Genomic DNA, 26055 nt, shown 5'->3' with positions numbered 1-26055 from the left:
AGTGAGGCCTGTAGGTATTACGTTCTGCAGATTCTACTGTGGGGGTCAGGAAGAAGGGTGTCTAATGGCAGGGCAGTAGGCAGGGGTGAAGTCCTAAAAAGAAAAGTGGAGGACTTGTTAACATACCAATGGAATGTGGTGTCACCAGAAATTAGCATATTAAGGTGCCCTTTGGAAAAATGTGGGGAACTTGTGAAAAAAGTGGGGGACTCCGTCCATCCGCATGTACCCTCGACTTAAGACCTGGCAGTAAGGGAGTTTTGCCAGATGTATACATTGACTGAAACAGGCACCAGAAGTGGATCACTATGGCTTGACTTGTTTGAAGAGGCTCTTGAGGAAGCATCCATTTTACATTGATTGGGACACAGTGTGTTGGGGGGCTGTGGGTGTGGGGGTTAAAGGCGGATTTTGATGCACATTATACACACACACACACACTGCCAGAGTCCCATTAACAGCTCGGATCTTTAACTTGGCTGAGGGCCGTTACCACCTCGTAATGCAGTCAGAATGCAGATTTATTGCTTAATACTCTTGCACTAAGGCAATTTTTTTAATGGCCAATGGGAAGACTCCAGTACAGTGTTCTGATTTCAGCAAAACCAGGATAGAAAACTCTCGCTGCCTGACATTATCCCGTTTTCCTGCCCTCTCGCTCTCCCTCTCTGTCCTAGGTCATTCGCTACACGTGCGGGTGTCCCACTTTATTGCCAATAAACCGAATGTGTGAAAGGGAAGCAGCCATTTTTGTTTTCTCATCTACTTGTCTGAAGTATGTCCAGGATACCACCGTATGTGCAGGTTGAAAGCAGGTTATTTCATGTTATTCACGCGAGGCTGAAGAGGCCGGCAATTGGATTAAATATCCAACACGTGCCGCACGTGCAGACATTGCCTCTGCGTGGCTGCGCCTGCCTCTTTGGCGCCATTGTTCAGCCTGTCCGCTCCTGGCCCAGATCGCTGTGAGCGCGCTGTGCATTCCGCCATCCCACATCCTCCTGTTCCCAAAACACCTAAACACAGCCTTTTACAACTGAAGAGAGCCTTGTGCGGCTGCTCTGCGATTCAAAACACGGCAGCAGCTGAGAAAATACAACTCTGTTTTTGGCCTTACATGTCTGCACTTCGGCCGCTTGCGTCTAACCTTTGCCGCTCTTTCCACGGAGGGTGGAGGTGCCCGTTTTCCATGAATATTATGCTTTTTGCTACATAGGATTATTTTCTTGTGTGGAGATCAATGCATTTCCTGTAAAAATGCTGGTTTGCCACTGCTGGAAATCAGAGTAGAGCACTCACACTTCACTCGGAACAGGTGTAGAGAGGGCGACCGCAGTGCCCACCCATATTTTCCCTCATTCCCAAGAACTTCGCTCTTCTTTGTTGACCTCTAGACATGGGAAGGAAACCCATCTTCCCCACTTACATGCCTTTAAGAAATTATATCAAATTAAAGATTATCGGGGTGGATTTAGTGACACTGACTGTCAAAAGAGGACCAAACCCAGTCCATCTTAGTCGGTAGGCCACATAGGGATCTGCAAACTTTGGCTCATCAGATGTTTTCAACTACTAATCCCATCAACCCTCAATAGCATAGTCAATGCTGAGGGATTATGGGAGTAATAGTCCAAAACGGTTTATAGTCATAATTTCGAAAGTCAAAAAGTAGAAAAAAAAATGTCGAAAAAAAAGTCTAATTTATTTTTTATGACGTATTTTTTTCGAAATGGGGGGGTTCCCCACCAACCCCCCTTTTTTTACCTATTGTTTTTATATAAACTAGAGGCAAAAAAAAATATCGAAAAAAAAATTATTCGACATTTTTATTTTCGACATTTTTGATTCGACTTTTTTGACATTCGACATTTTTGATTCGATATTATGACTGGACACCGTCCAAAACATCTGGTGATTCGCAGGTTGCAGACTCTGTCAATGGGGGTCTTCCTTATGCATGGCACTCGGAGGGTTAGTACTGCATTAGTCGCCATCAACCTCATCTCATTTTACATAGCACACATGTGTGCTAACTTAATAGTTGATATTTTACGCAAGATGCAGATTTTGATACCTTTCATTGGACTAACTGAAAATAGTATGCAGAAATGGAGCAAAGCATTAGCATTCGAAGTAAGTCCCATGGACGTCTTCATCAGATGGTGCAGTGTGAAATGATTCCTAAACAGAATGCCAAGCAGTTTGTTCTCAAAATAAAAAAAAAACATTTTAAACTTCATAGGCTGAAGGAAGAGTTTGCCTGAAAGGTAGGTCTGGAAACTGCAGGTTTATCTAAAAGTACATAAAAACCCTGGAAGCTGGGACCATGTAACTGTTTGTAAACAGTACAAATGTCTATCTGAAATTTACTTGTGCTTCAGATCTATTTGCATTAGTGCCACAGGTCTCTACCACTGTATGCGACTGACACAATCCTCTCGTTGCACTCGCTCTTTCTTGTGTTGGTGTGCCTCTCCCTCGCTCTGACACCATATGTCCATCTTCTTAATCACAGTCAAAGGGTGACTCAGCCTGCTGGACAACTTCTTCCTCACCCAGGCAGCCTATCGGGGAGAGTCTCCTAAAGACACTTGAATGTAGGGTGATCATCTGGAAGTCCCTTCATGTTGTCACCATGGTGCATTTTACTTTGGCATCTTGCCATGGTTGTGGCTTGAATGGCAGACGTAACTTGTTTTCTGGGCTTCTGTTTTTGACCAACACCCTGTCTCCTTCTCTTATCTCAGTGAATGCCATGTGTCTTCGGATGCTCTTCGACGCATTTGGATTATTGTCACGCGTTCTCTGCACAACTTCATTGTCAATCGCGTGGCACTCTCTTAATGAGTGGGCAGGGAGCTTCCCCTTAGACAGTGTTCCAATTATGCCTCAGCCACGGATACCTCTTTGGTTGAATGAGGGATGCTATGATATTACCGGTGGAACAGGATGGTTGATGGACCCAACCATCCTGTCCCTTCACGATCTTGAAAACCTTACTGAGAGTACACATAAAGTGTTCTGTGTTCCTATTGGTCCTAGGCCATCTGGGTGTCATGCGCCTTTGTGCAGTAAGCAGTGCTGCCAGAAATGTCTGAAATTCCCTCCATTGTGGTTCAGGGGGCATTTGAAGTGTTGATCTCTTCAGGCATGCCAAAGGTAGCAGAGGTAGCAAAAATCTTCTGCAACGCTGGCATGATGTCTCTTGCCCCTGTGGAGCCGATGAAGTCGACTTCTAGGTATTTTGACCATTGATTGATATCAACTACAAAATGTTGGTCAGTGTATATAGTGCCAATATCCATGCTGAAGTGTGTCCATGGGTCTATGTTCCTTTCTCGGGAATGGTTTGGTGGCGGGCACATGGTAGGTGCCGATGCTTGACGCCAGAGGCACTATTGCACAAAGTTTTTTCTATTTGGACGGGAGGTTGGAGCACTGCCCCTACCAAAAGGGCGGGTCACTTCCGATACAGGTGTTTCACAAACATATACACAGTAGTGGAGGCAACGCGAGAGGACCGCTAAAGACTTGTGCTGAATTTGGGAGTACTTTTGCTCCTGCTCAGCAGTGATCTGTTTACATATGCTATGATCAGCACCATGCCTAGTATAGTCCTTTTGTGTGTGAACCACCCTTAATCCGAACAGGCTTGGATCAACAGTGATGTCACTCTGTCGGGCGGTGTCGAACACCTTGGTTGCAAGTTAAGTCAATGTGGCCTTAATGTCTTGGATTGATTTCTCTTCCAGGTGTGTCCATTTCCACGCGAAGTTACACTTTGTGTGGTTATAAAAAGCTTCTGCCAATGTCGCCAGGTCCCTAATGAACGTCCCACAATGTATGACATTTTCTTGACTACCCATTGTAACTTATTATAATTCTAGGGTCCTGCTGGCCCTGTTATATGATACAGATGTTTTTTCTCTAGGCTGAGAGCCGAATTGGACCTTGCTGGAGGTTGTAATTTGGGGAAAGGTCCTAGCTCTTCTCTAGCCTAGGGTATGCCGGCCCCTGTAATGCTTTGAGTCTGGGCTCCTATCTATGAAAGCTAGTTCTGAATAGAAGTTGCTACCATTTTTTTGGAAAGATCAGATTCGCCCAGGAGCACTTTCTTTTCACTAGACTGCAGACTGTATTGTTAAATGAATCCTCCAACCATTTCACGGAATGGATGAAGGAAATATTGTTGAGCCTGAACAGACCAATTAAAGTACTAGATGAGGAGCCGTTCAAGATAAAAAAGGCAGTGAAGGAAAGCGATTGGATTCGTACGAGGGAGGCGGCTGGCAAATACATTTTATTTAGAAATGTAAACATTCTAAAGCCCCCCTTGGTTCCAGAACTCTATATTCAACGCTTTCCGGCCCCGGGGTAGAGAATGTGGCTCATGCGCTTTCGCATGAATTTATACCCCCTTCCCCCCATGGAAATAGAAGGTTCTAGAAACGGTATAGAAAGATCTTGTAGGTATAGCAGATTTTGCACAGATAAAGAAGTAGTAGAAACATCAGAACATGTGCTACTATGTTGCCCTCAAACTGCGCTGCTCAGCTCAAATATTTGTATTCTTTTATGAAAGATTATAGGTCGTTGGATCAGGAGTTGTTTCGGGTCCAAATAGTAGAAGAGAAGTCATTGGCCCTGACACTAGCAGTAATCCATTGTATTGATGACATTTTAGGGTGGCAATTATTTTATAGATGGTACCTGGTGGTTTTATACTTCATTATATGTTTTTTTCTTTCTTTTTCTATTTACTTCTTTTTTTTTTGCTGGGGTTTATGGATGTATATGCACGATGCATTTGTATGTATGATTCATGTATAATTTATTGTGTGTAAGGTTTTCTTTGGTAAACGATAACACAATAAATGACAACACAATTATAACAATTTGCCTATGCCCAGGAAGTTTCTGACCTTGTTGGCATTCTGGGGAGCTATGTGAATATCCCTCAGCTTCAAGGGATCAGTCAAGATGCCCGCTGCCTGAAATACCTAATCAAAAAGTTTGAGTTTTGTGTGCAGGAACTCAAATTCTTCTCAGCGCAGAGTCAGTCCTCGTTCCTGCAGTCATGACATCACATTCGCAAGACGATCAATGTGCTCCAACTGTTATCAGTTATCAGCCTGGTTTTTATTTACCATAAAGTTAAGTATTTTTTCTTGTTTTTGTCAGAACTGCTACAATTACTGCAAGTCCTCTTTCAGTGCTTAGATCGTATGGCTTGCATGTTGGCGGTGGTGTTTCTCTTGTGAACAACCCACTCCCCAACTCAGTCTAAGGGAGAAACTTTGAGGGAATTATGTTCAGAGACTAGCAGCCCCATACCCTCTTACACCATCTCAGTCTCTCTTTGTTCCAGTCAGGGCAGTGTTAGGGGGCCGGGGAGACCTGCCCCACCTCGGTGATGGTGCCCTTCAGTGCAGGGCTGCTCAGCAGGGCCATGACGCAGCCGACAAGGCTCGGCTGCAGTAATGACACGCACACCAGGTTTAGCGTTGCAGCAACTGCCGAGCGGGAAACCATTCGGCTCCTTTATTGACTTGATCACCCACATGTGACCTTACATATGTGACTCAGCACGCATCTTGTGGTGTCGTGCTGAGATCACAACATCCCATTCCAAGGGTAAAGACAGACGAATGATTCAACATTTAAGATGGCATGTGTTATAACAATTCCAGAACTCGCTCTGACCTTGTGGGTCTTTAGGAAATATTGTTCTGCACATATATACATTATATACATTGCTGGGTGACACACCGTTGGAGCTAAGTTCTCAAAAGCTTTATTGGTCCAATATGGAAAGTGGTGATCTCGTCACTGGACGGAAAATCCGCACTGGGGATACCCAGGCCTCATTGGCAGATGGTCACAGTGCAGTCCCTCTGTCTCAGCTCTCCCATAATGGAAAGCGCTCCACTTGCCGGAAAAGCCACACCTGGGGATGCCGGGGGCCACATCGGCTGTGGTCCTGCCTGCAGGTCTCTGGCCCGTCTACTGTGGGATGTTCTTCCAGTGGGCCTGGGTGGTCTTTGTCCCTTACGGCAGACCGTAGTCTGAAGTGTTTCGGGGCCCCTCTCACCCATGCAGATGGAGGCAAGAGGAGGACACTCTCCGTGCGTCGTTCGCCAGGTTAGGAACTGCTGAACGTCAGTGGGCAGACCCATGCCCGGTTCTCCCTTCAGGTGGGAGGTCTTCCTCACTACCGCCGTGGCGGCATCCCCTTCCTGTTTAGGTTGGGTGGCATAGTACATGGGTGGCCTCTGCTGGATTCGACGCTTGCAGCTTCCGAGGCTGCGCAGTACTCAGGTCTTCCCTCTACTTGTTAGATTGTACTTGTGTTGATATGGCAGCAGCAACGGATGTGCGATGGCCAGGCTCCCCCAGTCAGTAGTTCTTCCTGGCTTGCCTTTTGCCTGGCCGCATTAGCATTGTCTTTGAGGGGAGCCGCGCTTGGCTGAGACTGTTTTCCACTTGTGATCTCCCCATAGGCAGGAGTTCTTTCTGACTCACTTCAGGTGTACGCCCACTGCAGTGGCGGAGCTTGCTACACCGCTCTCAGGTGTTGGTGGTGTGTGACCTGTTCCTGGCCCATTGGCCGCAAGGATAAGTAAAGTCACTGTGGCGCCTTGCCTGAAGCCTTGGCGGTGTAAGTTGTTGCTGCAACATTCTTCTCTCCTAGGCAGGGGCTCACGGCAGCCTTCTCTTCCAAGCTCAACTCCATGCTCACCTTCTGCCTGAGTGCACAAGCACTCTCACCAGGGAGAGCCGCAGTCATGCCAGTGTCGTGGCAGGGATTCATGCTTCTTGGTTGCAGAATGGGCTGTGGTCCATGTCCTGCCATCTGCTGGTTTCCTTCCAGGTGGGAGTGTTCTCTCGCTGTCATGGGCTCCGGGGTACAGCCACTGCGGCGCCAGTTCTTGCTGTGCTGCTCATGTCCCGTTGAGTGTTGTGAAGCTGCTCAAATGCATGACTTGCTCCTGGCCCTTTCACCTCAAGGATAGGCAGGGTCACAGTGGTGGCTTCCTGCAGCATTGGGTCTTGCCGAGCCGCGCCTCTCCTTCCAGCCCACCCCAGCCCCCCCAGGCAGGAGCTGCTTTAGGCAGTGCATCACCCTCCCACCCTGGTGGGAGTGCCTTGTTTGAGGTGGTTCACCTCTGCCCCTGATGGGAGCGCCTGTTTAGAGTGTCCAATGGGCCAGGGTGCTCCTCTGGCTGTTGCCCCAGCCAGGGGTTTATAGCACTGAAGCGGCGTGGGCCACTTGCTCTCCCCCAGGCAAGAATACATAATGTCACTGTGGTGTCATGGGCCACTTGCTCTCCCCCATGCAGGAGTACATAACTGCCACTGTGGTGACATGGGCCGCCTGTTCTCCCACAAGCAGGAGCTCACTTGCAGCAGGTGTACACCCTACATACCCAGGGTGCAGCGCCCCCTCCATGCTCTCCCAGGCAGGAGCATACAGAGGCCCCTCTGCTCCTATGCCGTTACCCCCAGGCAGGAGACTTACTTGCACTGTCTTTGATGGCGGCACATCCGCTTCCTGTTCCCCCAAACAGGAGCTATATGGGTTGTTCGTTTTTATTTCTTTTTTATGTTGGCGGCAAGTGCGCCGCTTCTCTCCCCCAGCCGGCAGCATTGCCAGTTTAATTATGGTGGCGGCAGCCTCGGCTGGCCCTGCTGCTGCGTTTCTCCACCCCCCCACCCCTTCACCCCCGCCAGACGGGAGACTGTGTATCACACTGCTGGTGCAGCAGCAGCTGCATCACGCCCCTCCCGCATGACAGCGGCATTACATGTTTATTTATTTGTATTTATTTATTTTTATTTCTAAAGCGCACTGGCAGCCCTGGGGCATTGAGGCGCTACAGGTTACGGCATTGCTTACTGTTTAAATGAGGCATAGCAATGTTGGAGCAGGTTACAGGTACATGGGTGGCATAGTATTCACATGGCAAAGTTACTTGGATGAGAAGCAGTGATACATGCTGGATGGTTCAGCGCCTTTAGGGCCCTGAAGGGTAAGTATTCAGAGAATTCAGATGAACAGTCGTGTTTTAATTTCCTTGCGGAAGGCTAAATGGGATGTTGTTCATTTCGGCCCCACCACGCATCTGCCCACATGGCAGCAAGCCTCTTCTTTGCTCCCCGGACAGGAGCTCTTCACCCACCAAGGCAAGGACTTCACCCGTTGGTGGCACTGCAGTGCGGGCCGAGCAGGAATGTTCTGCACCTGAGGCCATGCCGCTCACTCCCCCAGGTGAGAGATCCCAAGCCATCACACCAAGCAGCTATCTTCTCTCTTTACTGCAGTGCTGCACTGCATCCATCAGTGCAACAGCAGCTCGCAGGGGTCACAGCGACGGGATCGCCTGGGGCGAGTGCCATGCCAACATCGGCTCCCAGGCCACGCTGCGCACATTCCCAGCTCCCCCAGCAGGGCGCGAGAACGCCACTTCCTGCGTCCTTTCATCCCTTTTTTCGTTTCCTTGGGGGACCGGCCTCACGCGAGGGGCTGGTCTCTCATCACCAGCTGTTAGGGAGTCGGGGAGACCGGTCCCACCTCTGTGATGGTGGCCTGCGGTGCAGGGCAGCGCAGCATGGCAATGATGCAGCCAGCAAGGCCCAGCTGCAATAATGACACACACACCAGGTTTAGGGTCGCAGCAGCTGCTGAGCTGGAAACCGCTACGCCCCTTTATTGACTTGTTCACCCACATGTGACTTTACATACGTGACTCAGCAGCCACCTCGTGTTGTCGTGCTGTGATCACAAGAGGCAGGGAGTTTGCCTCTACAAGAAAACATGGGGGACACTTCTAGAGATTCCACTCCCTCCTTTTCATATCACTTTTTCAACATAGGGCATATGTTATTTCTTGATTACTGCTTTAATGCGTGCATTTAAGGGACACTGATCTGGGTTAATTCAGCTGAATACAATATGTCACTACCCAAGCATTCCACCATGGTAAATGACCCTTAATTAGGCTTGTCCGCCATATTGGAATCGCTGCATGTGCACATGTGTGGCAGAATGTGGATGTGGAATTTTCTCCTGAGTGGGGCTGGCAAATGCTGTGGCTCCCACTCAGTCTGTGTGGCCCATGAGAGAAACATTCAGCAGAAGGATAAGGTTGGTAATCCATACGTTTCTGTTTTCATTTTTTATTTTATTTTTTAAAGCACAGACCTAGCTTGAGCTGCGGAGAGCTGCACAGGGTGTGTGTAGCCAGTGTTTGGGTGCTATCCTTTGAAAGAAGCGACGTACTGTGAATCGCGGTCTGACGCATTCATTGGGAAAAGTCCATGGTTGATTGTTATGTTACACAGGAACAAACCCCAAGCACAGCTTTCCCCTTGGCCACTCTCCACCAACCGCTGTGCTTGGAACCTAAAACATATGATGCATTCTATAGTTAACATTCTATGTGGAGTGTTGCCAAAAGGACACTCCTTACCAAGTAAGAGCGATCAGAACACATCTCCCTTCATTTACCCAGCACATCCTCTTCGCACCACCGCAATCCTACCCTTCCACCATACTTGTCCACCACTCACTCACACCGCACCCTTGAGCATGGCCACCACACAAACAGGATCAGAGTATAGTACGTCTCCATTCCTCTTAATCACTTCTTTCTTTATTCTCATCCAATCACCACACTCCACTCAATTTTTTCTTTTCCCTCATATTATCCACTTCTCTTTCTTTTCCTATAAATTCCTCCTCACTTTATCTACCACACAATTCGATTCTCTCTGTTCCCAGCCAAGGCGGGCTCACCTTAGTATTCGCTTTGCAGCCTCTCATAAGTTCAAAAGGAGTCACACCTGTTGCGGAGTGAGGTGACATGTGAAATGCATATAATCTCTCTTGTACAGCCACCTTTTTGTCCATTCTGCATCCTCCAGCCATGCAAATTGCATCCATCACACATCTATTCATCCTTTCCACCATACCATTCCCTTCTGGATGATACAGCACAGACATCTTATGCTTCACCCACACTCCTTGAAATATTCCACAAAGCATCCACCTGTGAATTGTGTACCATTGTCCGTAAGTATACTCCCCGGTATACCTTCCCTAGCGGAAATGTCTTGAATTAATTCAACTATACTCCCACCACAAAACTTGTACAATCTTAAAATCAGACTATCGCATTAACAAATCCACCAGTACCAAAACATACTTTCCACGCTCACAGGCCCTAAAATATCCATGGCCACCTCATGCCACACTTTTCCAGGAACATCAAACTCTCTAATGAATTGACCCTTTGCTTCCACACCTTTGCCCACTTTGGCACATTGAACTCAATTGGCCAATCATCGCTTAACTTCTCTGTCAAAACCCGGCCACCAGTATTAGCTCCTCAAAATTCCTTTTGTCCTTGTCACGCCAACGTGTCCACTATGTGCTAAGTCAACAATTGTATTCCTAATTTTCTCAGAAACAGCACGTTACCATCGAAATATGACATCAACCACACGCAATCCTTCGCGCACCTCTCAGTACGCTTTCTCACTTTGATGTAACTCTCCATTTTTGGGCATACAGAATCCATATAGGCCTTCACCCGCATAAGCACCAAATCCTTATCCATTGTTTCCAACCACTCCTCCTTACTCACTACTTCTTCGTGATTGACAAAAATAATTTCTGTTACAACATCTTCTTCAACATCTTTATCACATCTACCTATCCTTGACAGACAATCAGTTAGGACATTTTCTTTCCCTGACTGCATTTCAAATCTGTGACTTTGTAATCTCGTAATGTAACTGGACTTTACGTGTTGATACCTTGTCCAAATCCTTGCTTTCAAATATAGCTTTAAGTGGTATGTGATCTGTTCTAATAATGAGATCAGTACTTTATAAGACATTTCTAAGTCTTTCAACAGCGCAATGACATGCTAATGCTTCTTTGTCCAGAATAGTTATTTTCTGTTCCTCTCAAACCTCGTAAGGCATGTGCAATAATCTCCTCCTCTTTAGTGTTTCTCTCCTGGGACAAAACGGCGCCAATACCATTGTTTCTGGCATCTACATTAACAATACTCTTTCTATGTGTATTGAAACTCCCCAAAGGCCTGGCCAAATCAATGTCCTCCTTTATGTTATTAAACTCCTCCTCACATTTTCCATTCCATATAAACTCCTCACACTTTTTAACAATTTTCTAATTTTAACAACTTTGTCAACCTAATTTCTCACAAACCTCTGATAAAATTCTATCATTCCTAGAAATTAACGCAATTCTTTCGATTTCGGCTTTTCAACCTTTTCTAAGGCACACACCATACTACTTTTTGGTTTGACCCCTTTCACAGATACTTTGTGCTTGAGATGCTCTACTTTGAATTCACATGTTTCCTCCCTCAGTGTTATCCCCTTTTTCTCCAGAATGCCAAGAACTTTATCCAAGATTCTATCATGTTCTGCTTCTGACTCTCCACACACCAACACGTCATCCTGGAAACAAAACACTCCTTTCACCCCTTTGAACAGCTTATCCATAATTATTTTTAAATACGGAGGATGCCGACACCAACCCAAAGGGCATCCTTCGAAGTTGGAATACTCCTTAATGTGTTATGCATGCTGTCCACTTTCTACTTCTTTCAAGTTCAACTTGATGATATGCTGAAGCCATGTCCGATTTAGAAAATATGCGCCCTTGACACAACACAGCCAGAATTTCTCCCATGTTGGGAAAAGGGTGGCAATCTGTCAGCTATTCAATATCCGTAGATCTACACATACACGCAGTTTCCCCGATTATTTTTTTTACAACCACCAACGGTGATGTCCACTCAATGTCACTTGCTCTTTTCATTGATGCCCATTCGTAACAGCTTGTTTAACTCAGTTTTTACACCTTCCCTTAATGCTAAAGGAACCAGTCATAATTTTGCTGAAATGGGCACACTCCTCCCCTTTAACACAATTTAGTGTTGCATGCCATTTACTTTCCCCACTCCCTTTTTGAACACATTTCTGAATTTCTCACTCACCATGGACCCCACATGAAGTACTTGGTTGTCTGTATTGGTGTCCAACCTTATCACAAGTTCCTTTTGATCTTGTCATCCCAACTGCGTTTACCCTTGCTTGTTTACGTACACTTTATCTTGTCCACATCTCCTGTTGAACTCAAACTTAGCTTCAAAGTACCCAAGAATCTCTATCTTACCCTGGTTATACCCTCCAGGATTAACATCAGGTTCCAACAGATTCTGAATATCACCTTCCATGTCTTGCTAAAAAAACTCGACATTAGTGATATTTTAGAACCTGAATCCGCCATCATTGAATTTCCCTTTCATTCACTCACAATCACATTTGGGTGTTCACACTTCCACACCCTGGACCATATTGATGGTATTAACTGTAACATTCTAAACATGGCACCCTTCTTCCTTATCAGAAGATGTATGCCCTTCATCATTCACAGATAACACCTTTTTTTGGATTAAACTGGAAGTTCTTGCAACAATTTGCAAAATGTCCACGCCTTTTGCATTTAGCACACGTGACCCTTCTTCCAGGGTACCCCATCGATATGGCAAAGTGTGAATTGCTAGCACACCAAAAGCATAGGCCTTCTTCTGTTTTCTTTCTCCTTGCTCTATTGTTCTTGGCATCATTGAACCCTTTCACACCGGGTCTCTCCTTAATTTTCTTCTTTTGCGTCCCATCTCTTACATTCAGCACCTCTACTTTCATTTCAGGATTCTCCTTTTCTGACAATTTCGCAACGCTTGCTAATGAATGTTCAACCCTATTGGCTATGTCCAATACTTCATCCAATATGGGTTTGTATTTTAGCCATAGTCCTTCTCTGATTTTATTGCAATTGCAGTGGATCATAAATTGTTTGCGTATATGTTCATCAAACAAATCCCTGAATTTGCATGAAAGTGCAATCGTGGAAAGGCTGTCACATACTCCTCAACACTCTCACCCTGTTCTTGTAGTTGGATGCCAAAATTATAACGTTCTAATATTGTGCTAGTTTTGGGCTTAAAATGTACGTTCAATTTGAGCAAAGCATTCCCTAGTTTATTTGCATGTCACCACTTCCTTCATTGACTAGTGGAGGTAATATGTCAAAAATGCGCTGGCTCTTATATCCTAAGAAATGCATTAATAACAATAGTTTTCTATCATTTGAAAATGAGTTTCCACAGGCAGCCTTTATATAGTGCACAAATCCTTTCTTCCATTGTGCCCGTTTTAGCTTTGCAGGTCCTGGAGATGATATGATATGATATGATATTTTATTTATATCGCGCTCTTACACAGGTGTTTCAGAGCGCAACCAGGCAAAGGTAGGGGAATAGTGGAGAAAACAAAAACAACGATCTTACTAGGCCCAGTGACATTGAGAATGCGCAAGTGCATGGGGAAGGGAAAAAGGGGGAAAGTGTATGGGGAAGGGAAAAGGGGGGAAAGTGCAGAGCATAGGAGAGAAACAAACTAAATAGTAAGTACATAAATAATTAAATAGAGTCTTAGCAGTGGTAGTGCCGCCTGTAAGAGGCAAAGGTGCTAGGTTAGTCAGATAGGGAGTATCTGATAAGTGCAGAAGAAGAGTGGGTGGGGAACTTTGTGGGTACAGACATAGGCCCCAGTGCAAGGGGTGGCCCGGAGGCAGTGCAGGGGGATGGCAGGGTGAGCAGGTACCTGGGCCTGAAGGGCAGAAGGTGGCCAGGTGCAGAATGCCGAGGGAAAAAGGCAGATCAGCAGGGGAGAAGCGGGGCAAAGGCAGAAGCGAAGAGAAAGGTCTTGAGGAGCTTCCAGAACCGTAGATGGTTCTCCTCAAGTTTTAGAGTGGCAGGGAGGCCGTTCCAAAGGGAGGTCCCGGCCAAAGACAGAGATCTACCTCCAGCTCGTTTCTTTGAAAAACGACTGACCCTGAGGGAGTTAGAGGTAGAGGAGCGAAGGGCTCGAGAGGGGAGGTATTTACGGAGGGATAGTTGGAGGTATTTTGGACCCAGGCCCCAGAAAGCCTTGTGGACAATGCAAAGGTTTTTAAATTTAATCCTTGCATCCACTGGGAGCCAATGAAGGGATTTCAGGGCTGGAGAGATACGATCCCAGGGCTTGAGGCCAAGGACAAGTCTCGCAGTCCTGTTCTGGATTAGTTGTAAAGGGCGGAGAGTAGAGGCAGGTAGATTTAGAAAGAGGCTGTTACAGTAGTCCAACTTAGAGAGAATCAGAGTTTGAGAGAGAGTGAGCTTCTGAGGGAAAGTGAGGAAAGGAAGAGTACCTCTAAGGAGGTGCAATATGAAGTTTGATTTTTTTGAGACATCAGAGATGTGTGGGGAGGAGGAAAGTGTGGAGTCAAAGATGACCCCGAGGTTCTTAGCTTTGCAGGTAGGGGCAGGAGGAGGGCCAAGGGAGGCTGGCCAGAGAGTGAGGGGAAAAGATGGAGAGGGTGTACCAATAAGGAGGATCTCAGTCTTGTTGGCATTTAAACAGAGATCGTTGGCGGCACACCAATTTTGACTGGCGATGACACAGTCAGAGATGAGGGAAGGAGAGGAGGTGGCTGAAGGAAGCCTGAAAAGGAGTTGGGTGTCATCAGCAAAGCACTGGAAATTTGAGCAAAAGATGGAAATGCAGTATGCGAGAGTTGCCAGGTATTGGTTGAAAAGCCAGGGCGAGAGGTTAGACCCCTGGGGAACACCACAGGTAGAGAGGGAGATAGAAGATAGGAAGGGCCCAAGTTGTACCTGGGAGGGTCGATCAGAGAGAAAAGAGGTCAGCCAGGCCAGAGCCTGATCAGTGATACCCAGGTTGTCACTGAGACGATTGAGCAGGGTGGTATGGTTGACTGTGTCGAAAGCAGAGGAGAGATCAAATAGGATGAGGACAGAGATAATGTTAGAGTCAAGGTTGGAGAGCAGGTCTTCACGGATGTTCAGGAGAGCAGTTTCCGTGCTTCTGGCTGATCTGAAGCCAGATTGGTGGTTGTGGAGAGAGCCAACAGAGTCAGAATGAAGGTTAAGCTGAGAGATGGCAAGCTTTTCTAGGAGCTTACCCAAAAAAGAAGTTATGGAAATTGGGCGATAGTTAGCCGGGCAAGAAGGATCAGCTGTGGGTTTCTTGAGGAGAGGATGCACAAGGGAGTGCCTCAGAGGGGAGGGGAAAGACCCAGAGGCAAAGGAGAGGTTGCAGAAATCGGCAAGGGCCGGAGCAAGGGTTTCGATGTGGTCCTTAATGGTTTTAGAGGGACAGGGATGGACCTGTTTTGATGAGGCTTTCATGGATCGGATTTGTCTTGCGACCTCATTGGGGGAGAAAAGGGGAAAGGAGGAGAAAGAGGGAGGGTGGTTTGCTGAGGGTGGGTCAGCAAGTAGAGAAGAAGGGAGAGGAGTGGGAGAGGAGGAGAGAGTGGACAAGATGTCCTGGGGTTTCGAGACAAAGTGTGCAGCCAGGGCATTACAAAGAGCCTGAGAGGCGAAGCAGGGTTGGCCAGCTCCTTGCAGATTTTAAAGAGTTCGGCCGAGTTGTTAGATGCCGCAAAGTCACAGGCTTGAATGTGGACTCGCTTCTTAGTACATACAGAGAGTCGATATTGCCTTTTGAGCAAGCGGCAGGCCAGTTTGTCAGGGGATGAGCAAGAAGCCCTCCATTTCCTTTCGGCCGCCCTACACTTACGTTTAAGTGTAGCTAGGTCGGAGTCATACCAAGAATTGCACTTGACTTTGGGCTTCAAACGGATCTTCATGACAGGGGCAAGAACATCAAGAGTGGCAGAGATAGAGGAGTAGAGCAGAGACAGTGCTGTGTCAGGGTGTGAATCAGCCAGGGGTGAGGGAGGGGGTGAGAAGGTGGCAGCGAAAGCCTCGACTGACACACGCTTCATAGGCCGGATGTCCGAGAAGGTGGGTGGCAATCTTGGGGTGGGCTTGGCTTGTGGGGAGGAGATGGAAAGATGAAAGGAGAGGAGGCAGTGATCACTCCAGGAGAGAGGAGTGGTGAGGGGAGTAGATGCCATAAACATAGGTGATCCAGCTACACCTGGCACCGCCATTTTTGTTTCCTGCCATAAGAACTCTATTATTCTTACACCTTTCTTTTACTACTGAGGTTGGACCTCTGTTTTCTTAGTATTTTAGTTTTGAAAGCACAATTCAATGTTTGTTTTCTTCTTTGCTAGGTACGTTTACTCCTATATGATGATTTATCCTTAGTTAGACCTTTCTCAGTCCAACTTGGTTCAGTTCTCTAATGCTCTTTAATTAACCGTTTCTCTCTATTTGGTACAATCAGCTGTTAAAGAATGAGAGGCCAGGAAGGAAACGCACTGTGACATTGCATTGCCAACTTCTTTCTTGCTTAGCTTCTTTGCACACGTGTGCGAAACTGCCTGTCCTTGCTTCACTGGACACGTACAGAAAGGACATGCGCGAGACACAAGTCTTCTTTAGGGACACGTCGCTGTGTGTGCATGCGCGAGGTACAGAGTTCTGTCACGCGGCTGCTCTTTTGCACATGCGCAAGACTGACCTTATTCCATGGACAAGGGCCGACTGGGCATGCACTGGATCTGCAACTTCACAATTGCTTTTACTGGTGATGTAGGACCTGCGTGTACGTTGCAGCGATGTGGGGCCCTCCCAAAGCCCGAGGTAGGTCGAACCGACTTACTTGAAAGTGGCAAATAAATTGTCCCATGTTGGCCACATCAATGCTTGGGGACGAGGGAGAAGAGGCTTGCTGAAGGTGTGGGTTCCACCCACACACACTGTTCCCTCGCTGGCAGTCTCCACGCCTGGGTGGGTGGAGCGCCTACCACCGGGTGTCTGTACTGACACCTGGAGCTGACTAGATCTCTGTTGCTGCCTCGCTGGGACACGAACAGGGAGGATTCCTCACTGTTTCACTTGGTTGATGCCGGGGGTCTGGCAATTCAGGATCCTCGTTGCCAATATTAGGATGTATAAACCACAGGCAAGTAGATAGGTGTACATAACAGACCGCCAGCACAGCTTTTCCCTTGGCCACTCTCCACCAACTGTTGTGCTTGGAACCTAAAACATATGATACATTCTATAGTTCAAATTCTATATGGAGTGTTGCCAACAGGACACTTCTTACAAAGTAAGAGCCATCATAACACGTTCATAAGTCCTTCCCCCACACAAGTCCATATAACCGCAGGAATTGATGGGAACGTCCTTCCAAATTAAGGATTGATTTAAAGTGCCAGCAATTTCTATTAAGTCATGTCATTCTCAGGTCTGCATCGCCTCCGGTGTCAGGGTTCATACATGACTTATGGAATGATTAAAAATGATTACTGTGGCTGTAGAGCTCATGCAGCAGTTCTTGGCCCCTGATCCTGCCCATACCACCCCAAGCCCCACATCATGGAGTACGTGGCGGGGCCTCGGCCTTCAGTCACCCCCAGGATGCACACCACCATGGGCAAACTGGGGACACAGTCAGAAGTCATAAAATAAACAGAAACTGGAACTAAAAGATGGATATAAAATGTGCATTTGAATTTAAGCAATCTCACCTAGAGAATTAGGAAAACATGCAGATTCATGGAACACGCCATAAAGTGTACCAATCACAGACACCAGTTCATATAAGTTTGGATTCATACTTCTGGGAATTACGACATCACATTTCTCAATCGAAAAGGCCTCTCATAAATGTAGTAGCAAGTTGATGGCTCCTCCTCATTTTGGTAATCTGAAAGTTTCCCAACAAAGTGACATCTTATTTACTCCGTGATGAAGTCATGATGCATACGCTTTTGCATTATTTAAGCGTGTGTTAGTTATGTGTTCATTTCATCTTTTTATTTTCACGCTTTTCCTAATTTGGCCAACATAGTACATTTCACAGGGGCCTAGAATACTGTTAACTGCATTGTTCAAATGACAACTGGCAAAATGTCTCAAAATAATCTTTGTGCAATTGCGCAAATAGAAGGCAACGTCACCTTTTGAAATATTCTTGCAGTTGACACAGTTCAAACAATGGTAGGTGCCGCACATTTGGATTGCTAAAACAAAGTTTGCCATGAATGTTCCAGAACTTTTAGTAGTTATTGAATTATCTCTAAGATTCTTACTCCTTAATAAACCCTGATGTGGGTGGGCATTAGCGGTCAGGTAATGGCCCAGGACCAAAGTTACACACCTGAGCGAAGCGAGTGCCTTAACATGGGCCACTGCGCCTGATCGGTAATACCTGCCCATGGAGGGTTTACAGCAATAAACACCTCAGCATGATTTCAGGGGTGCTAATAACTTTCTTTTTAAAGCTGAGAAATGGCATGGTTGCCATTTCCCGTATTAAAAGAATCTACAAAACAAAATGGCTGCCAAGAATGTAGGGAGGAGGGAACAACATGTAGTCACTTCCCCCTTTCCATGGCGGCCATTGCTGTGGAGGGGAAGGGCAGACAGCAGGAGGTACTGCTGCTGGCGAGGCCACAGGTAAGTGGGCCTGGGGTCAGGAGAGTGCAGAGGGTGGGGGCGGGCTAAGGGGGTGCAGCGTAACCAAAAGCTTTCCCCCGGGCAGTAAGATGGGTGCCTCCCCCTTCTCAGGAAGCTCAGAACGCAGGCAATATCATGAGGTAAAGCCTGCTCTCCGAGCTCCCTGAATGGCTGGGAGGTCCCATGACATCCCTACCCGGATGCTTATTGAAAATATAGGTGTTTCCTTAAAATTATTGTTTAGTGTAGTATAAGGTTAAAAGATTTTCCATTTGTCTGAAATAATATGATCGTCTTGCATTCCCTAGAATATGTCGAAATATATGCTGAATTCAGATCTTTCTTCATTGCCTTGGGCTTCAATCATTTTTCTTTTGGAATCTCATCTACTTTCTGCTTTGCCTTATCAATCTCACATTAAGGCTATCCCGGTTGTCTGCATTTTAGGTGCATTTCTGTTTTCCTTTTATTCAGTATCATTTTGTTTGGGCGCAGGCAAACATGGACTTACAAGCATTACATAATGAAGTCCAACCAAACCAGGTGGTGAAAATAACATTCCCGAATTTACTAGATGCATAGATCTCTTAACACTATTTCTGGGCAATAACAATTCAAAAGTGCTGGCATAACAAGGCGAGTTAGCAGGAACATTTATACTTATAAATGAACAATGCGGTAAACATTGTAGGCACACCTTTCATTGGGCATGGTAAAACATGGCAGACATGACAGCAATGGCATAAAACCGATTCCATAAAGAGGGAAAATCAAAACGTAGTGGGGGTAGGACGGAGTGGAGTGGAGGTTGAACCAGGATACTGGGATATCAGGTAAATCGTTTATGAAATGCTTTTACATTGCCTCCTAATGCTGCTCACATCCTCTCCAACAATTCGATCCACGTGCATCTACACCTCTGCCCAGTGGTCGTAGTGTACGAAAAGAAGTAGTGGAACTATGTTCCCTGCTGGCCTGCACTCACTCACCACACACCCCATCACTACGCCCCCCGCACACACAATACACCCCCCCCCAAACACTTGCACCTGCTTTTTAAGGGAACGTTCAGTGCAGTGCACTGAAAGTGCAAGTGCAAGTTTCAACTTCTTCCTACACTTTTATTTTAAAACGAAAGCATTCTGGAACGGTTTCTTTTTAAAATAAAAGTATAGGAGCTGTAAAAAGTCATTTAAAAAAGTAGAGGAGCACCGCTCCCGACCGCTCCCGCTCACCTCGACCACTGCCTCTGCCCAGCAACTCTATCAAATTATCAAACATGTGAGAAGGGGGACCCCTAGAAGTCTTACACGCTCAACAGGTGCCCCTGTCTTCCAAAGTGCAGCTAGAATTTAACCAGGGATCAGTACAAACTAAATAAACTCTTCTATAGGGCAAGCTTAAGGCTCAGATTGATCTTCATTCTGGCATCGTTTGATCATGCCTCATGCCGCACCTCCTCGTGTATCGTCTCTTTAAGGTCAGCATCCTGGCACTTCCTACCCGGGTCATGACTGTTAAGCCACTTCTATATTGTTGTCGGGGATGAGGTTAACCCTACCTGGTACCATTAGGATGGAAAACTCATCTGAGACTATGTCATTACCATCATTTTAGTTTTGGGGTGTGGGTGTAATGGTTTGATGAGTGCAAGGAAAAGCGGCCCAGAGACAAGCCTATGAGGGTAAATGTCAAGTAGGGACAACTAACACAGTTGAATGTCTTCTCGACATTTATCTCGATCACTGTACTGAGGGCATTCATAGACTTATTTAGGTAAATAATATTAAGATATATAAGGGGTTCCTGCATGTTGTCATGACTATGTAGGCCTTTACTGAAACCAACCTGATTTGGGTGGATTAGGGATCATATAATTAAGTCAAATAATTAAGTCAAACTTGATAATAAAAAAATAAGTATACTGACAGGAGATCCATGGATTGCAGATGGAGGGCAAAACCAAGTTGTCATTGTCAGTAATTTTGCGTAATAAATTCAACACCTAAATCGATTATTTGTACCAGAACATCTAAATACTATCATTTGGCTGCCTCTATTTATAGAGAAACAGGAATCTTGGGTGTCTTCAATACAATGCGAACAGTCATGAGAATCTCATACATTTTATACAAAGCCTTGCAAAGTACATTACACCATTAAAACATATATTGGTCTAATGGTGGATTTTAAAAATTGTACTTAAATTAGGTATAGTAATGAATTTTGAGGGATGAAAATTTTAGATGAAAATTAGGACCGGTTATTAAAAGATTTTATTTAAATATACACACATACAAGTACAATTGTTATTTTATTGATTATATTTTTCAATTAAAATGAGGCATGGCCTTAAAAAATAAGGAAAAAGATGCACAAGAACAATCCAAAATGTAATCTCATTGACAATTTAAACACTGTTTGGTAACAGGAAATATTAATGTACTTTTCTGTTCTTTGTTTTCTCTTTATAGGAAATTGTCCTTGTGGTATTTTTTGGAGCCGAGTATATTGTGCGACTGTGGTCTGCAGGATGTAGGAGTAAATATGTTGGATTCAAAGGAAGGATCCGTTTTGCCAGAAAGCCTATTTCAATTATTGGTAAGAATTTCACTTGCACTATATATATATATATATATATATATATATATATATATATATATATATATACACAGATGGAATATCTCTCTGAAACTTGATACAAACACATATGCCGTAAATGATCCTCCCTGTCCCGTGAAATGTGTAATTAGACCAGGTCTTGGAACAGCAGAGCTACTGCATTGAAATTGGATTCTGTTCCATGCTTTTGCTTGAATTATCAATAAGGTGAAATGTACATTGACAGGGGGTTCTGTGGATCTATGTTTTATTCTTCACCATTTTCATTGAATCACCCTTATGAAAGAAGTGGCCATTCACCTGCTCATTGATTCTCTTTTTAGTTTTGCTCTTGTCCCTTTCTTTGACATCCTCCCTATTGAATTTTCTAATGCTCTTATCATCCCACAGCCCTTGTTCTGTTTTCCATAACCTCCACCCCACCTCCACCCCGGACAACTGGTTGGGAGACCCTTCTCACAAAGCTCCACCTCCACCCCCTGCTGATCTTAACCACTCAAAACCACCCCTTTTTTCAACTCCTATCTGCATTGCAAGCAAAATGACCCAAGACCGCTTTATGCATTGATATTTTGACTGCTGTTTTTTTTACCAGAGGAATAAGTAGTAGAAGACACAGCATTCCGTTTCAGCCCACTGCCCCCCAATTCACTTTAAAAAAGCTACAAAAACAGGAATGTTATGGTTGGCGTGTTTGCAGCCACAAACGCCTTTTTGACATTGTTGAATTTAGAGATTTGAAAAGAAACATAGTTGACAAGTTATCCATAGACGTATTTACAACAGGGGCGACTAAGACCAGGCCTAGGGTGGCAGATTGCTCGAGGGGTTGCATTTTATTGCAGTCTATTTTCAATTTACTGGTTGCCATTTTTGAAATATTAAGGCAATTTTGTTTCTCTGAGTCTGGGTGATGCACTTCACTGCAAGTAATTTTGAGCTGTTAGTATTCACACCACTCTGACAGCTAAAGTGTTTGATTGCCAAACTTGCATGTATGCTTGATATTTGCAAAAACTTTATTGTTGGGGGTGACTTTTGTTTATAAAAAAAAAAGTAAATGCGTACCAAACGCTGTGTGCTTTAGGTATTTGGTGATTCAGTCCTACAACACTCTCAGACGTATATAACAGATATGACAGATATAAAAAGCTCTTTGGTCGTCTTATCTTCCCAAAATCCCCTTTAATGTGCAAAACAACCAAATACTCATTGGTTTTATTGGTGCCACTTCACATTATCTTTGGAGTTCTTTCTAATCAATAAACACATACACTCTGCTAAGCAATCACTTTTATATTCAAATACAAAACATTCATTTTTTAAACCATTTAGAAAATGAGGATTTTCCCTCCAGAAAAGTTAAGGTTAAAAATGATGCATCAGTTTACATTATTAAACACATGCCTCTGCTTAAATCGAGCACAGGGTTCCCACAGGTGGCACTAAAATGAGGTTCAGAAGCAAGCACTAATTTCCCTCCTGGCCCCATGTTTCAGAGGTCTGTGGCCGCCCAAAAGGTGCAAGCATGAAATAGATCATAGAGAAGTGAAAATGGTGAACAGTAAATCTGAATGCGCAAGTTCATCAAGAAACCTTTGAAAGGATACCCAAAGCCATAGAAGTGTGAGAACAAAAACTGTGTGCCAAAGGGACTGTTTCACAGCTGTAAAGGAGTCCCATAAAGATATGCATTCAGCCATCTTTACAGAAGCTGCACAGTGCTAAGCAGACAAATGGCATCCCTGCTGGGTTTATCATGTGTCTTTAATGACATTCTGCTGCACGCTCAGTACTACCAGGAGAACCAACCAAGTATGGCACACAATGCATAACTCTGATGCTTATAAGTAATCTTTACATTAATTATATTTCAAAAAACAAGGTTGGATTTCTACTGTGAAATAGTATTTCAAACGAAAGCAGGACATCAATATCTATACCCACACATCCCAAAATGTTCCTATGTATTGTACAGTCCAACCAACTCTACAGAGTTAGAAAACATTTTAAATGACCTTAAACTCAAGCTGGCAAGACCCAAAGCCTAATCCAGACCTACAAAGGTGATATTGTTTTGGAACGCCCGATCCATTGCTCAATTTTACTCTTGAAGTGTTGGGTATTTTGAACAATTGCAAACACAGCAATGATGTAAACAGTTTCTACCACTTTATTAAAGGTTCCTGCTTTGTGCAGCTAGGAGGAATGATGTTACGTCCGACACAAGAATGTTCAGGGCCACCCTTATCCATTTCTCCACTGTGAGAATGCACAGCCAAAGATTCCAAGAAACTTCTCCAACTGTCTTTACTCTACTGAGGTGTTTCTGGCCAGGTAGAGTTTACACATTTCACTTCTGATTTTGCCACTTTTTAATGGCGTTCCAGCCCAAGGGATTAGAGGTACATTGACTGCAGCAGGTAACTTGCCTTATTTCCAGCTACCACCACAGCTGTAACCATGAGAAGGGCGTTGAGCTCTTTTTATTCAACAGTTTAATAAGATGTGCCTGTACCACTTGCATATATTTCATATGTAAACTTTACCATTTGACAACACCGGATGTAGAAATGTAGTTATGTTGCATGAATATTACAGACCAGTCTAGGTGCTTCTCATTGAGTGACAGTAGGCAATTTATGAAAGAAACCAGATATTAGCATTGAAACCAAAATTCCTCATTCCAACCTTCTCTCACTTGTGTCCAGCTGACAGACACTTTTTGTTCTTATCACTTCCTCTAAAAGATTGTTTGATAGACTTAACTGAAAGTAGAGAATTAGCTGAAACAATGACCTCTAGTACACGCAAATGTAGAACACACTGCCTTCTCCAAATCTTGGGCAGCAAAGATATGAAAACACTCTTTCAACAAACATAGCATAGAAGATGACTTAAATTAGTAGAGAGGAAGCAATACCTTTCTAATCCCTGCTATCTTACAAACGTCCTTATAATGTTATGCAGCTGAAATGGGGGACAAAATGGGGGTTAAGGGGCATAGTTTGGACAACACAGACAGAGTTTGTTGAAGGGAAGGAATCTGGTGAAGTTGCAGAGTCTGGCAGAGGTGGAGTAAATGTGGGGGTGCATGCACTTTCTTGGGCCTAGGGGAGCAGAAAGCCTAAATACATCACTGGTTATGCCTAAAGAAATAGGCAACTGAAAATCAATGCTTTAAGTAATAACCTTCATGCAATGTACAACCTCTTATTGGAACCATTCAGACAACTGCCTGTAGCAGAGAGGGTGTGTTTCATGTATCCTGTTCCAATTGTAAGGTGCTCTTATTCAGGCTCTGAATGGCCTATATGGAAATTTCCGAAGTGAAAGCCCAATCGTCTAGTGTGGGCCAGCTTTTTTGGCCAAAGTGGACCATTTTGTAGCCAAAGTGGGCAAGTTGGATGAGTTACTTCACTGTGTAGTTAGTAGTTTTGACTAGTTTTACTGAACAAGTATTCTTAAAAATGCACCATTTGACCAAAAATCTCTCTCCTAGTACTACTTAAACAGTCTGCCACCAAAGGAATGAATTGCCATTTGGGACTATAGGCCACTGTTTTATTGGTGCCCAAGCCACTTTTATACGCCAGTCCGACCCTGTTCGTATTGCATTTTCATGCAAAGGACTAATTGTGAAATGTCCCATCAAATGAGTGTGATTGAGTATAGTACTTTGCAGACTAGACATGACAGTGTTTCCTGTAGTAGTGGCCCAGGCAGGTAAAGCACAGAGTTGCATGATACTGATCAATTGGTTTTCCATCAGTCCAAGTCAATAGTAGGCATGAACGGGTCAGGTACAGGGGGGAACTATCAAGAATGTTGGAAACTCCACGTATGCTGGTAACTGCCAGGGTCTACACGCCAGTTGTGGTAGAAGCCCAACTCTATCCATGTGAGGAGGTTGTATAGAAAAAGGGTGCTGCAATAGTAAGGGAAACAAGTATTCACAGCCTCTCTGTATTGCGAATGTTGTGTTAACATGCTGCCCCGAAACAACATAATATAGGGTCAGACGAATGTTGCTGCTAAACGGTTCTAACCATACCTAATTTCCTTCTGCAGATCTAATTGTCGTGATAGCCTCCATAATTGTGCTGAGCGTAGGATCAAATGGGCAGGTGTTTGCCACATCTGCAATAAGGTATGTGCAGTTTGATGTCTATCCATGTGTAACCTATATAGATTTGTTTGCAGACTTCTCTGAGGGTCCACAATGTAGTGTAACCTCGAAAACGCAAAGGTAAATTAACACTACAAAAAGAGTTAATGTAAACTCTACTAGCAGTTCTATGTGATAAGCCCACACATTAGTGGCTGTGTTCCGAAAAAGACTGCCATTTTCAAGCCGCCTTGGAGTGGCCTCCAACATTTGTCCAAAATGTGTCCAACAAGATTTGTTGCCTCTGGGGGTTTCATTCCTTGAGCCCCAATTGTGTGAGCCTCCACGCCCACCTCCTCCCGGCCTTCACCGCTATGTCCAGTCCTGGACTCCGACGGGCAGGATTTTCCACCAACAGGAGTTTTCGTCCCCAATGTCACACTCCTCAGTCCGAGCCCCTACTTACATAGTGCAGTACTTCCCTTCTGCATGACCTATCCGTCCTGCGCCAAAACCTTGGTCTCAGGCATACTCCTTGCCCCTTATCCCACGCCCCCCAGGCCACCCCTGCCTCTGTGCCTCTGTGACCCCTTTCAAATGCCTTGGAGGCCCCCCCTCACACCTTCCCCTCCACTGCCCGGAATTCCACCACGCAACCCCTGTGGATGCTATGGCAAAATATGGTATCTTTCATAGACAATGCCATGAGGTTAATCCAATAGTCCTTAAATCTCAAATTAGTGGAGATGATTTCCTTAGAGGCCATGCAAGGTATCCTAAGGGATTTCTCCGTTGCTAATGCCATTTTCTTCCAACAGATTTTCATTAAATTTGTCATGCAGA

At 45.0% G+C, this 26055-nt stretch overlaps 1 protein-coding gene across 1 annotated transcript in view; it reads left to right on the top strand.

The window, feature by feature from the left end:
- LOC138514489 (platelet binding protein GspB-like) overlaps window positions 1-26055 on the top strand; it is a 1350980-nt gene that overhangs the window by 632630 nt on the left and 692295 nt on the right. Inside the window, exons 4-5 of the mRNA XM_069629971.1 lie at window positions 20957-21083; window positions 25176-25254. Coding sequence (XP_069486072.1) covers window positions 20957-21083; window positions 25176-25254 — 206 coding nt within the window. The remainder of the gene's footprint in view (window positions 1-20956; window positions 21084-25175; window positions 25255-26055) is intronic.

The sequence above is a fragment of the Ambystoma mexicanum genome, chromosome 12 (assembly GCF_040938575.1).
Source record: "Ambystoma mexicanum isolate Mex_15411 chromosome 12, UKY_AmexF1_1, whole genome shotgun sequence".
Taxonomy (NCBI): domain Eukaryota; kingdom Metazoa; phylum Chordata; class Amphibia; order Caudata; family Ambystomatidae; genus Ambystoma; species Ambystoma mexicanum.
Note: the sequence above shows the minus strand (reverse complement) of the source record. Positions and strands in the feature narration are given on the sequence as shown.